At 32.0% G+C, this 15,000-nt stretch overlaps 3 protein-coding genes across 3 annotated transcripts in view; 2 read left to right on the top strand and 1 right to left on the bottom strand.

Annotated features, from left to right (window-relative positions):
* Positions 1–3,961, top strand: part of HELRODRAFT_161946 (hypothetical protein) — a gene marked incomplete at both ends in the record, with an annotated part of 4,095 nt that extends 134 nt beyond the window's left edge. Inside the window, 3 exons of the mRNA XM_009021816.1 lie at positions 1,493–1,681; positions 3,129–3,251; positions 3,849–3,961. Coding sequence (XP_009020064.1) covers positions 1,493–1,681; positions 3,129–3,251; positions 3,849–3,961 — 425 coding nt within the window. The remainder of the gene's footprint in view (positions 1–1,492; positions 1,682–3,128; positions 3,252–3,848) is intronic.
* Positions 3,962–4,848: 887 nt separating this feature from the next.
* On the bottom strand, positions 4,849–11,945 carry HELRODRAFT_161945 (hypothetical protein; the record flags this gene model as incomplete). The annotated part of the gene is made up of 6 exons (XM_009021815.1): positions 4,849–4,925; positions 6,641–6,682; positions 7,202–7,243; positions 10,765–11,073; positions 11,416–11,712; positions 11,810–11,945. The coding sequence occupies 6 exons, from the start codon at positions 11,943–11,945 to the stop codon at positions 4,849–4,851; spliced, it is 903 nt and encodes a 300-aa protein (XP_009020063.1).
* An 851-nt stretch (positions 11,946–12,796) lies between these two features.
* The window catches only part of HELRODRAFT_188796 (hypothetical protein), a gene marked incomplete at its 3' end in the record, with an annotated part of 9,089 nt that continues 6,885 nt past the window's right edge, over positions 12,797–15,000 (top strand). Inside the window, exons 1-5 of the mRNA XM_009021814.1 lie at positions 12,797–13,473; positions 13,537–13,699; positions 13,945–14,021; positions 14,241–14,567; positions 14,888–15,000. The exon at positions 14,888–15,000 is cut by the window's right edge and continues 79 nt beyond it. Of these exons, the coding sequence (XP_009020062.1) occupies positions 13,434–13,473; positions 13,537–13,699; positions 13,945–14,021; positions 14,241–14,567; positions 14,888–15,000 (720 nt within the window). The 5' untranslated portion in view covers positions 12,797–13,433. The remainder of the gene's footprint in view (positions 13,474–13,536; positions 13,700–13,944; positions 14,022–14,240; positions 14,568–14,887) is intronic.

Genomic DNA, 15,000 nt, shown 5'->3' with positions numbered 1-15,000 from the left:
TAATAATAATAACAATAGTAATAAATGCTTCATCATGTTGTGTAGCTATGACTATCAAAAAGAACAAGCACCACCCAGGTTTTGGTTATTATTATTATTTATTATTATTATTGCTATTATTGTTATTATTATTATTGTTGTTGTTTTTGTTGTGTTGTTGTTGATGTTGTTGTTATTGTTGCTGTTGTTGTTGATGTTGTTATTGTTGTTGTTTGTATAATTTTCACAGAGAATCGATACACAAGGAAGAAACAGTGAAGGGAAAAGATGACGACGATTTTTTATTTTTATTGTTACTGTTATCTTGAAATAAAGTTCTCCAATAAGAGGATTTCATGGTTTGGACTTGAAACAAACTTCCTATTAACAATTTCTGAGAGGTACAGCTTTGAGATCTGAAGCTTTTTAATACGTCATTCCTTCGTTTGCTCGTTCGTTCGTTCGTTCGTTCATTCGTTTGCTCATTCATTATTTAAAGTTATAAAAGAAGATGATGACGAGCAAAGACAGCAGAGATAAAAAGATATTTCAAAATAATACCATTGTTCTTTTAAAGTTTATTTCCCACTCAAAATTTGACAAATTGTGAATTCTTTGTTTATATTTATTGTAGATAATAACAAACACAAAATAATAATAATTATAATAATAACTTCACTATAATATAATAATAACTTTACTATAATATAATAATAACAAAAAATAACAGTCTTATGTTTCATTCTTACTTATTCATTCTTATTATCTTCTAACCGATAATAACATTCGTAACTATGCTTAAATTATAAATAATTATATATATATATATATATATTATATATACAATAATTATTGTGTTATAAGAGAAATTATGAGTCTTACAACATTGTCGCGATGGTAAAGTTATTATTTTTATTATTTTACTACACGGGAGCACTAAATCACAAGATCACCTGGTAAATGACTATGATTTTAATGATACGGATATGTCTAACTACAGTTGTTATTAGATATACGTTAGGTAATGTTTCAGTTTGAGGCACGGTTTTTTATGCTTATGATGTTTAATTTATCAACGTTAAACTTATTATTAAACAGCCAACTACATTTTCATACATGCCTATTCAAGCACCCGCCAGCAACCAATCAAAATTCCTGCCACTCTATCAACAACCAATCAGAAATAATGTCACCCTACAAACAACCAATCAAAATTCACGCCACCCTACTAACAACCAATCAAAAATCACTCTACCCTAACGACAACTGAACAAATAGACGCATCAAAAACATCGAACAAAGCACGCACTACACCAACAACCAATCAAAAACTACACCACCAACCAACAGCCAATCAAAAACTACACTACCAACCAACAACCAATCAAAAACTACACCACCAACCAACAACCAATCAAAAACTACACTACCAACCAACAACCAATCAAAAACTACGCTACCAGCCACCAACCAATCAAAATTTAAGCCACCATGCCAACAACCAATCAAACAGCAATCCCGACGACCCAATCTTACTTCGACGAGACAGCCAGCAACACAAGCAAAACACGAACGACAGAAGCTGCAGACGACTTCAAGAAGAAATATCTCGTTCCTACAATTGGCTGTGGAGCCCTACTGTTCCTTTGCATTGGTGCCGGGGTCTATTATAACAATAAAAAAAAGAAAGAGGCAGAAGAAGGTGAAGATGACGATGACGACGATGATGACGATGGTGGTGGTGGAAGGTGGTTTGGTGGTGTTGGTGGTGGTGATGTCAAAATTATTTTTTTTAAAATTGGAATTCAACTGAAATGCGTGCATTATTTAACATCGCAGCTGAAAAAAATAGACAAGGTTTGATTGATTGATTGATTGAATGATTGATTGAATGATTGAATGATTGATTGATTAGATAATTAACTGATTGATTGATTGCTCTATTGATTGATTGATTGATTAAATGAATGAAAGTTGGTTGATTATATAGCTGGATGAATGATTGATTGGTTAATTTGCAGGCGGGTTAAATGATCTATAAGATTTATTGATTGTGTGGTTGATATATAAATCAACAAACCAATCAACCAATTACTCATTTAATTAATTAACCAATCACTTATTCATCCATTCAATCAATCAATTATTTATTCAATCAATTAATCAATCAACCAACTAACCAATCAATCAGTCAAACGCATTTTTTTCCCATTCAAACTTTAGAGGAACTCGCCAAACAAGGTTGGTAAAACTTATTAAAAAATAATAAAATCTGCAAGTCTTAATAATAATAATAATAAATAATTATTATTATTGTTGTTGTTGTTACTAATTATATATAGCTGCACTGGATGCAGAAAAGGCAGCGGGTGAGACCTTAGTTTTTTTAAAATTAATATTTCAAATTATAATATAATATTTATAATTATATTTATAATTATAATTATTTTTCAGAACAGACATCCATTGATCCCGGGAGTAATAAATTGAAAATTTTGTATTGATGATGACGACGATGAGGATGAAGATGATGATGATGATGATAATGAAGACGATGATGATGAAGACGATGATGATGATGATGAAGACGACGATGATGATACGGATGACGATTATGCGATAGTGCATAATATTTATCAACTTATAATGCTAATGGCAGAGTTGTAAATATTGTATCGACGATAATTCTTCGGTTTTTGCTTCGGTATCCGCTTACACTTTTGATACCGAATATCGAACTTGATACCGCCGATCCTTTATAGACTGAAAGTACCAATAGCGATACGTTTAAACCTCAAGTTGATTGTAAATCCTTTAATGGTCTATTTCAACTTTCCTAGTTGAGCGCGTCTTATAAGCGCTGAATTTGGAAATTTAAAAATTTAAAATTTTTTAAAATTTTAAAAATTTAAAAAGAAGTTTTGTCGTCATCTGTGTGTCCATTTTTAAAAACTTGGCCTGCCCTCCTCGCGGCACTTCTCTTACAAAAATATCGCTACCGGTATGGTCGGCAATGCTTTAAAACCGGTACCGGCAATGTTATTTGAAGCCGGTTTTCATATCGGCGATACAGTATTTGAGTGTTTCTAGCGGATAATCAATATCATTTTTTTTAAAATCACCATCGCCATTGTCGTCTTCACCACCAGAAAAGTTAGAAAGCGATGTAGGAATTGTTAAATATGAAGATCACGATGACGACGACGATGACGATGAAGAAGATGATGAGGATGATGAGAACTCTAGTGGGAAATCTAAAAATATATCTAAAAGTATGTTTGTTTGTTTGTTTGTTTGCGTGTGTGTGTGTGTGTGTGTGCGTGTGCGTGCGTGTGTGGTGGTGTGTGCGTGCAGTGTGTGGTGGTGTGTGCGTGCAGTGTGAGTATGTTTTTGAAATCAATTTCAGAAAAAAGTGTTTTGAGAGGTACCAAAGGAGGAAGTCAGTGAAAACGACGAATGTTCTTTGTGTAACAATTGTCTTCATCATACTATACTCTTTCTATTCATCCATCTATCCATACATCTATTCACTCATTCATTTATTCAATCAATCATTCATTCATCCATCCCTTCATTCATTCGTTCATTCATTCAGTCATCCATTCTTTCATTCATCCAGATAAAAGGTTGTCAGCAAGATCGAGGACAGCAGCATCTCATCGCGGTGAGTTAGCATTGCGTTCATTTGACAGCACGCTGAATTTAACGTTCATTCGAAACCACTTGCCGCACTCTGGTAGTGCTAGGAGTGGCTTATTTTGAGGCAGATCTTAAAGGTTGCCAGAGAACTTTAAACAGACGAAACGCATAATTATAAAAATTATAATCCTAATTATTAATAATTATAAATAATTTTATATTATAACTAGCGCGGGCTATAAGGCGAAGAGGTGCAGCTAGGAGGAGAAGGATGCCACGGCATAGTAGTCATAGTCGAGGGGGCGGTGGACGGCCCCACGGTCGGGGTCACCGACATCATTGAAAAATTTATATCATTATTATTAATAATGTTGTTGTTGTGGTTGTTGTTGCTAGTATTATTGTATTATTGTTGTTTTTGTTATTGCTGCTGCTTTCGTTTTGTGATTAGTGTTATTATCGAATTTTGATTGAAATATTGAAAAATTTGTTGGTTGAACAAATGAAGTGAATGAATGAATGGATGAATGAATGAATGAATGAATGAATGAATGAATGAATGTATTAAAAATAGATTGAATGAAACATTCATTATTTATATTCAATTTTAAACCATCAACGAATGAAGCAACAAAAAATTTTAAAACATTTTTTTTATCTCTCAAATAAATGAATAAATGAAATGAAATATATATATATACATATATATATATATATATACATATATATGCATATATATATATATATAATGAGTGAGTGAGTGAGTGAGTGAGTGAGTGAGTGAGTGAGTGAGTGAGTGAGTGAGTGAGTGAGTGAGTGAGTGAGTGAGTGAGTGAGTGAGTGAGTGAGTGAGTGAGTGAGTGAGTGAGTGAGTGAGTGAGTGAGTGAGTGAGTGAGTGAGTGAGTGAGTGAGTGAGTGAGTGAGTGAGTGAGTGAGTGAGTGAGTGAGTGAGTGAAGAATAAATCAATGAACGAATGAAATGAACGAATGAACGAATTATTTATTTTCGGACGAGCTGTGACGAGAGCTTTCTGATCTTTTACTTCTCCTTTTATCTTAAAAATAAATAATAATAAATTTTGATGATAATAATAAAATAATGATAATATTATTATTATTTATTATTATTCAATAATAATTTTATTATTATTATCATCATCATTCATTATTATTATAGCTGCTGGTTCACTATTAAATTTTGGTTTCGATCAATCAATCAATCAATTAGTTTATAAAACGCTATTTTCGCGATGTTCAACATCGCTTCTCAATAAATTTTGCAAGCAGATGGGTCTTGAGATCCGCTCTGAATTTTGTAAGTTGTGGAGAAGTAGTCAGAGAAGTAGGTAGAGAGTTCCAGAGAAAAGGGCCAGAAAAAGTAAATGCAGATTTAGCGAAAGATTGTTTAACACGAGTTAAGAAGAAGTGAGAACAAGAAGACGATCGTAAATCGGGGCGTTTAGGTTCAATTAATGTATCTCATAAGTACTTAGAAAATAATTTAGATTGAGACTCATACATAAATATGCGAATTTTAAAAATTATTCTATCTATTATAGAAAGCTGTGCAAAAGAGCAAGATATGGAAAAAAGAAAGGGGCACGAACAATTAGACGAGCAGCAGAGTTAAAAGCTTTACTTAAAAGATAGAGTGTAGAATAAGGAAGACCATGGTAGAGCGAGTTACAAAAATCAATCTTAGATAAAACTAAAGAAGTAACAAGAAGGAGAAGGTAGGATCGTCAAGAAAAGGCAAAAGTTTTTTGTTCTACGTAGATGAAAGTAAGAACTTCTAGCAACACTATTAATCTGAGAAGAAAGAGACATTGTAGAATGAAAGATAAAGCCTAGACTACAAAATTTATGAGAGACATCAAGAGTTTTAGAATCAGGTAAGATATTAGAAGAAATAATAATAGAGTGTTTAGATTTATTAAAACAAATTTATTCAAATTTTGAAAGATTAAGTATAAGATACATAGAGCCAGACCATGCGATAATTGAAGAAAGACAGAGAGATAGATAATGAAGAACTCTATTGCGATTAGATGGAGGAAAAAAAGTATAAATATAAGAATCATCAACATATAGTTGACTAGCGAAAGAAAAATTATTAATAGTACGAGATAGTTCAGAAGTATAGAGTATAAATAGAAGAGGGCCAAGGATAGAACCCTGAGGTACCCCGAAAGTAAGGGTAGAGGAGTTAGAAGTAGAAATATAGAGAACAACAGAAGAAAAACGATTACAGAGATAAGAAGAAACTCAAGATAGACAAGAATCAGTAATATTAAAAGAAAGATGCAGCAGTCTCAAGAGAATAGTATGATCAACAGTATCAAAAGCAGAGGAAAAGTCAAGAGCAAGAAGGAGAGAGAGATTACTATTGTCACTAGAGAAGAAGATATAATTATGTATTTTGAGTAAGGTTTCAGTACTTTGTGAATAGTTTTGTTATATTTCACTTCTATTTTTTATATTGATTATATCATTATCACTATTATTATGTGTGTCTGTGTGCGTGTGTGTGTGTATACGTATGTGTGTGTGTGTGTGTGTACGTGTGTGTGCACGTATAATACGTATAATTAACGAAAATTTTTTAACCGCTGTGTGCCAAATTGGATAACTTCTTGTTGGCTACATTAAAAACAAATAATTATTGCCATAATATAGATAATTATAGTAATAATAATTATTGTCATAATATAGATAATTTTAGTAATAATAATTATTGTCATAATATAAGTAATTATATTAATGATAATTATTGTTATCTATAGAAACAATCAAATCAATTCTTACGATCCTTCGCGATTACAATCAAAAATCTATAACCTCATTATGGTTGTAATTATAAATAGCAGCCGTAGTAGTAGCTGCAGTAGGAGTAGTTGTAGTAGTAGTAGTGGTAGCAGTAGCTAGAGTAGTAATGGTAGCAGTAGTTGTAGTAGAAATGGTAGCAGTAGTTGCAGTAGTTGTAGTAGTAGTAGCAGTAGCAGGTCACAAATTTAACTTTACCTGATTTTCTGTATTTAGATGCCTTACGTTCTGAGGTGCGACCTAAAAATGAATAAAAAATAATATTTTTGTCATTTATTTTAGTAATATTTTTATTTTATTACTATTATTATTATTATTATTATTATTATTCTTGTTGTTGCTGTTGTTGTTGTTGTTGCTGCTGCTGCTCAAGTTAGTATTTCAATTTCAATAACTTTATAATTAGCAAACATAGATTCTCTTGTCTGGCGTAGCTTTGTTCTAATGTTAATTAATCATAATAATTATTTACATATATATATTGTTATTATTTAGATTATTATTATGATATTATTATTATTGTTGTTGTTGTTGTTGTTTATTTCATCATATTTAACCTTCCTCTTTGGCTGTATTTAAAATATATGAGACAGAATTTAGATGGTGGTGGTGATGATGATTATGATGATGATGGTTTTAATTATTAATAGCAGCCGTAGTAGTAGCTGCAGTAGGAGTAGTTGTAGTAGTAGCAGTGGTAGCAGAAGCTGGAGTGGTAGTGGTAGTAGTATCGGTAGTAGGTCACAAATTTAACTTTACCTAATTTTCCGTGTTTAGATGCCTTGCGTTCTGAGGTGCGACCTAAAAATGAATAAAAAATAATATTTTTGTCATTTATTTTAGTAATATTATTATTATTTTATTATTATTATTGTTGTTGTTGTTGTTGTTGCTGCTGCTGCTGCTCAAGTTAGTATTTCAATTTCAATAACTTTATAATTAGCAAACATAGATTCTTTTGTCTGGCGTTGCATTGTTCTAATGTTAATTAATCATAATAATTATTTATATATATATATTATTATTATTATTTATATTATTACTATTATTATTATTATTATTATTATTGTTGTTGTTGTTGTTTATTTCATCATATTTAACCTTCTTCCATTGCTGTATTAAAAATATATGAGCCAGAATTTAGATAGTTAAATAATATTAATAATAATAATCAATCAATCTTCGTTTTGCGTCCAGAGACCCGGTTCCCCAAGGTAGGACGTAATAATAATTAATTAATATTAATATTAATTATTATTAATAACTAATATTAATTAATATTATTAATTAATATTAATAATGACCAATATAATTACTATTGTTATTATCATTATTATTATTATTATTAGTAGTAGTAGTTGTTGTTGTTGTAGCGGCAGTAGTAGCAGCAGTGGCAGTTGTAGTAGTAGTAGAAGTAGTAATAGTAATATAGTTACTATTAAATTAATTGAAAATTCGAAAAAATGTTGGAGTATTTAGAATAAGATTTAATAAATTTAACAATGATGATGATTATGTGATGATGATAGTGGTGATGATGATTATGATGATGGTGGTGATGATGGTGATGATGATGGCGGTGATATAAAAAATGATATTAAAATAAAATACCTCTTAAGGCTTTCTCAGCTGTTTGAATAACAAATTTATTCATTCATCCATTCAATCAGTCGCTTCCTTTTTAACTCATTTATTCAATCAATCTATCAACCATAACCAATCTATCTATTATTATTATTATTGTTATTACTCTACTTAGTATTTCAATTTCAGTAACTTTATAATTAGCAAACATGGATTCTCTTGTCTGGCGTTGCATTGTTCTAATGTTAATTAATCATAATAATTATTTATATATGTATTATTATTATTATTTATATTATTACTATTATTATTATTGTTGTTGTTGTTGTTATTGTTGTTGTTGTTTATTTCATCATATTTAACCTTCCTCTTTTTCTGTATTTAAAATATATGAGCCAGAATTTAGATGGTGGTGGTGATGAATATGATGATGGTGGTGATGATGATGATGGTGGTGATGATGATGATGACGACGACGATATAAAAAATGATATTAAAATAAAAACCTGTTAAGGCTTTCTCTTCTGTTTGAATAACAAATTCATTCATTCATTCATTCAGTCGCTCACTTTAACTCATTTTTTTATTCAATCAATCTATCAACCAATCTATTATTATTATTATTATTATCTTACAATTAATTAACATAATATGGCCAGATTCGTTTGTAAATAAGTTGATTTTAACAGCAACAACCCAGTCGCACGACATCCACTGTGAACGCAATTAACTGATAACATTCTTTGATGCTTTTAAACTTTTTCGTTAGGCAACGAGTTGCAAGTTTAATTATCAATAACTCCATTTTATTATTGTATAAATTTTATTGATTATATTTTAATCACTGCATTATTAACTCAAACTAAATTTAATAGCCATAAACTTTTAATGATTCTTTTTTTTCATGTTCGTTTCATTTCTTAATGCAAATAAAAGGCTGTTCTCAATATTACTGCTCTAGTCTGTATTTCAATTTCAGTAACTTTATAATTAGCAAGCATAGATTCTCTTGTCTGGCGTTGCTTTCTTCTAATGTTAATTAATCATAATAATTATTTATATATATATTATTATTATTATTATTATTGTTGTTGTTGTTGTTTATTTCATCATATTTAACCTTCCTCTTTTTCTGTATTTAAAATATATGAGCCAGAATTTAGATGGTGGTGGTGATGAATATGATGATTGTGGTGATGATGATGATGGTGGTGATGATGATGATGGTGGTGATGATGATGATGACGACGATATAAAAAATGATATTAAAATAAAAAACCTGTTAAGGCTTTCTCTTCTGTTTGAATAACAAATTCATTCATTCATTCATTCAGTCGCTCACTTTAACTCATTTTTTTATCCAATCAATCTATCATTCATTCAGTCGCTCACTTTAACTCATTTATTCAATCTATCAACCAACCAACCAATCAATCAATCAACCAACCAACCAAACAATCAACCAGCCAATCAATCAACCAACCAACCAAACAATCAACCAGCCAATCAATTAACCAACCAATCAATCAATCCAACCAGCAAACCAACTAACCAATCAATCAACCAACCAATCAATCAACCAACCAGCCAACCAACCAGTCAGTCAGCCAACCGTTAAAACGTTTCTTAATGAGCTTTTTCATTACTTATTATGACAAAAATTAAAATAATTTCATTTATAAAAATGATGATGACGATGATTGCTATGATAATAAAAATAATAATAATTATTATTATTGTTGTTGTTATTATTATTATCATTATTAATATTAAAAAACCAACCTATAAGTCTTCCTATTAATTTAAAAAAAACTTTGTCACCATCATCATCATCATTGTCGTCATCATCATCACCACCACCATCACCTCCATCATCATCATCATCATCAACATCGCCATCATCATTCTCATCAGCATCCTCAACCTCCCCATTAACCTCATCATCGTCGTCATCATCATCATCATCAATATTATTATTATTATAACTAAAATTATTAATAATTATTACTCTCTTTTATAATTTTCTTCTGGTAATGTTTATACCCATAGCGAGCAGCTGGCATAGCAACAGCTGCCAGAATGAGGAAAGAAATTATCAGGCCAAGCGATACATTTATCTCTGTGTCGTAAACTTTCAGCATAAAAATTATTATTATTATTATTATTATAAATTATGATTAAATAGGATTTTATAATTATTTCATTATTAATATTTGGTATTTGGAGTTAGAAAATAAAAGGATGTTCCCATTATTGTTATTGTTATTATTGTTGATGTTATTATTGTTATTTTTATTATTATTGTTGTAGTTGTTGTTAGCATTACTGCCAAAAATACTAGCACAAACCCAGTTGGAAATTAACCTGTTGTGTTATCTGCAAACGAACGAACGAACGAAACGAAACGATATCAGTGCGTTAGTGTGATACGATACGAAATGTTGTATGTTCTTTGCAATACAATTCAACACAATCATTACATTACATTACAACACAATACATTACAACACAATACAATACCATACAATTCAACACAATACATTACATTACATTACAACACAATACAATACATTACATTACAACACAATACAATACATTACATTACAACACAATACAATACATTACAACACAATACAATACCACACAATACAATGCAGTATAATGCATTTTAACACAATACAATAAAGAATTTCAAAATTATAAAAAAAAACTGAGAGCTAAGTAGCCAACCAACTGACAGCAGTTTGGGGCGAAGACTTTTAATTTCCTAGATGTTTCACGACTGGACAGTCTCTTATCTTCGTATACTTCATTCTTCAGGGAGCACGTGCATGTATAAACACCAAAACGAATGAAAGTTATCGTGTCATTTTTGGTCGTGTAGAAAAGCTCGGCCCCTCCACTGATGACTGTGGTTGAGTTGACATGCGAGCAGGTGATTCTTTCGACAGTGGCTGGCGGGTGTGCGATTGAAGTGCATCTGAAGGTCGTCCTCTTGTTCACGCATAGCTTTATTTTGTTAAATCTTATTTCCGTTATCTTCTGGACTGTTTTTGTTTAAAAAAGTGATTGTAGTTGAACATTTTTGTAAGTTTTGTGATCATTATGGGTATTGTTAATCAAACGGAGTACATATTATTTATCAAATATCTTTCTTAATTATTTTTCAGACGTATCAACAGCGCATGGAAAAGATTGCACCAGCTGATAGGAAAGTTCCTCTTCGCCTTCGAACGCGGTCATTGACACGAGAGCAGGTGTTGGAAGGTGTCACCAGGATCGGATCCTTGCACGATCTTCCCCTCTGCTAGTTGCTAGTTTACCAAGCATGAAATAAAAAATTAGCAGTTAGACCACATAAAACACGTCTGAACATCATAGAAACGAACATTTGAATGGGTAAACTCTGGAGATGGAGTAATTGAAGCCGATATCCCCAGCCGAGCCATTGATGCCGCAGGTAAGAGAGCTGCTATTATTCACGGTAGCATTCAACCCTTGATAAAATAAGCATCTTAAATCAGCGCCGCACGTCACGAGTATCTCTGCCACATCTGGAACTACGATGTACATGTTTATTTTTATTATCTGGGTGTCTCCTTTCATGGGCGACACATTGGCTAAGCAGGCGAAGTCGAACTCTTCACCCCACTCAACTTCGGCTTTCGAGAATACCAACGTGATGTCTGGTTCGATGGATGTTTTGATGAAATTTTTCGTTTGTCATATTGAAACTGTTTAAGAGAATAATTGGCATTGTTAAATTCATTTGAAAAAATTCACCGAACACGAACAGCAGAAGCCTTAGTTTGAACAACTTTTTGCACTTGGAATGTTCATAGATGGCGGAATTTATTGTCAAAACGAAGAACGCCTGCGCTACAACATACTCCTGGATGCTGGGACTCCAATCCGCCATACTGCAATAATATTTCTGAGCCAAAAAACTGAAGTTTGGAAAGACGTCCTCGTTGAATCGCGCGTATACAACCACGGTCTCAGTTTTGTAATAATCTTTACGGGCGTGTTTGTTTCAAGTATGTAAACTTTTAATACAATAAAATAAATTTTTCTTAAATTAATAACCAACACATAAATACATTGAAATAATTGTTCATAAGGAACAAATTTGTCGGCAAATGGTTCAGCTGAAGGGGTTGAGTGTTCCTCATTTGTACCGCATTGGTCCGGTAAGGAGGAAGAGGTTTCGTATTTTTCGGGATATTTAATTTGAAAATTTTTTAATAACGTCCATTAAGCGCTATATAAACTAAGCATTTCTAATTGTTTCTCATCAAATATAGAAAAACTCACAACTTATGGCGAAAGATAAGATAACGGGCGAGATGAAAAACCAAATTATGAATATATGCCCGAACATAAATCCCGCCTGATTCATCTTATTAGTATTTATAATTATTACTATTGTTATTATTATTTATTTATTCATTAGTTTGTTAAAACTAAAAAAAACTAATTTGTTTCAGAAGGAATATAAATAAATAGAGGTGTTAGTAAACATTATCTAACGCTAGAACGCGTTTTTATATAATTTCCATTAAAAAGTTATAGTGTAGTATGTACAGGAGTGGGTAAATTTTTCGCTGTGAGGGCCGCATTCAGAACTATTTTACCATTGAAGGGCCGCACATGCACTTGAATAGCAAATTTTTTCGACTCGAGGGAGAATTTTTTTAAGATTTGTGGTTCCTTTCTTTGATCATAATGGCTGTAATTCGAGCCGTAATTTACCCACCCCTGATGTAGTAAAAAAATTATAATGCAGAAGAACGATGGTAAGGCTACATGAATACACTTTCTTTTTCTTTCTCGTTCCTCATCCTTTCAAGACATTAGCGACCACCGACCTGCACAAAACCAGATCTTTGTAGTAGTTGAAGTGTGATGGTATTCAACTAATACAAATTGTTAAAGATCGGGTTTTGTGGAGGTCGGTTTTCGCCAATGCCCTGAAGGGATAAGGCGTGAATAAATAAATGAATTATTAAACAAGCTGGTGCTGGTCAATTTCTACAGTCAAACTGTTGAATAATGTGAATACGAATATATATTAATAATAATAATTATTATGATAATAATAATATTAATAATAATATATTAATAAATGCGTTACGTAACATGGCCTTTCCACAAAAAAAAACTTTGTAACCTTTGAAGAATATAAACAAACCTGGCGTATAAATAAATAAAAACAACAATAAGAATAATATTAACAACGTTAATAATAACTGTTCCTATAATAATAATAACACTTTCTTCTTTTTATTATTATTATTATTATTATTATTATTAGCCATAATCTTCTTATTATTATTATTCTTGATATTATTATTATCATTATTGTTGTTTAAGATGCTGTTGTAAATGTGGTGAATGAATTTAACTAATGTATTGCTTCAGAGTCATTGTCATCTTCTTGTATCTAGGTTATTATTATTATTATTATATAATAAAATTTTATTACAATTTTGCAAAACTTTTTCTCAAAGTTCTCCCAAAAGCAGTGGCTCAAATTGAGATGGACAAAAGCCAGGCCACTGTTGGCAAGAAAGGCGAAATTATGACGTTACCATCCGGCTCTTCTTCCTACACCTACTGGTACAGACATAAAGTTGACACCAGTGAGCGTTTCGACCCAAATGGCATAAAAGCGTTCGTATGATTTTATGTAAATTTCAACTTTTCAGATTATATTGGTCAAAATTTTCATTCGTTTGATTGTTAATTCGTTCGTTCTTTCCTTTATTTATTCTTTCATTCCTCTTCATTCGCTCTGTCATTCATGTATAAAACAGTAGCAGAATAGCCATTTATACTGCGATCATCCGGAGACATGTAATTTAAAAAACATTTCAACTCAAAATTTTATGTAATGAATAATTTTATCTTTTGCATAGAGAGACGAAGAATTCGGGTTTTTACACCCGGCGGTACATGCTGACCTCCTATGAGTACCACCTGGTCGCTGTTGTGGGTTTGTACTTTGATGCTTGCTTGCATACATTTGCTTCCTCCTCTACCTTCCTCTCAATTATTATTTCTCTGTATTGCTTCTCTCTCTCTCTCTCTCTCTCTCTCTCTCTCTCTCTCTCTCTCTCTCTCTCTCTCCAACACACGCACGCACACACTCACACACTCTCGCACGCACACATCCAAACAAACAAACAAACAAACCAACCTTCCATCCAACCAGAACAAGATTTTCAGATCACAATCGAACCAGAGGAAGCTTTCGATGGTGAAGAGATCATTATCAGGTGCAACTTCATCATCGGTGTCGGCAACCCGCCCACAAAACAAGACATCACCATCTTGCAGGGCACCCAAGCCCTCGAGTCGTACAAGCCCCAACACGATGGAGCAAACAGGGCCTCCATTTATAAGATCGAGAAGAGGATCAATGTAGTGAAGAATCAGAGCAACGACTTCACCTGCAAGTGGGAGTTTGCTGGAGAAGATTCCGAGACCCAACATATACAGATCAAGTGGTTTGTCCGTAAATCTATATCCATATACGCGGGTTAGGAATAATTTTTTTTTCTGAAGTAAGTTTTATTAACTACATCCCAAATTTAGAATTTTATCCATCTGTGTTGAATCAGTGTTTGATCAAATTTAAGATCAGTTATCAATGTTTTCTTTTTTGTTCTAAAATCCTGATAACGACTAATTTCAAATTTTTGAATCAGTCATTAATAACTAACAATTTTTATTTATTTCAAACTTTTCTGACCCAGCCAACCTTTCCATTTCCTGAATCTATCAACCAACCCAACAAATTATACCTCTATTCAATTCTTCTCAAACTTTTTAAGATTTTAAAACATTAAAAAACAACAGGCAAACGTCCGTCGACCTCAAAACAGAGAAAACCGACAAGCCGGAAGATAACCCAAACCACCAAACCACCCCCCATCGTCACCAAACAATCGAACCGGGGCCTCAAAAGGAAG

This window comes from Helobdella robusta (genome assembly GCF_000326865.2).
Source record: "Helobdella robusta unplaced genomic scaffold HELROscaffold_3, whole genome shotgun sequence".
NCBI lineage: Eukaryota > Metazoa > Annelida > Clitellata > Rhynchobdellida > Glossiphoniidae > Helobdella > Helobdella robusta.
The sequence above is the reverse complement of the archived record's forward strand: the minus strand, read 5'-3'. Positions and strand labels throughout refer to the sequence as shown.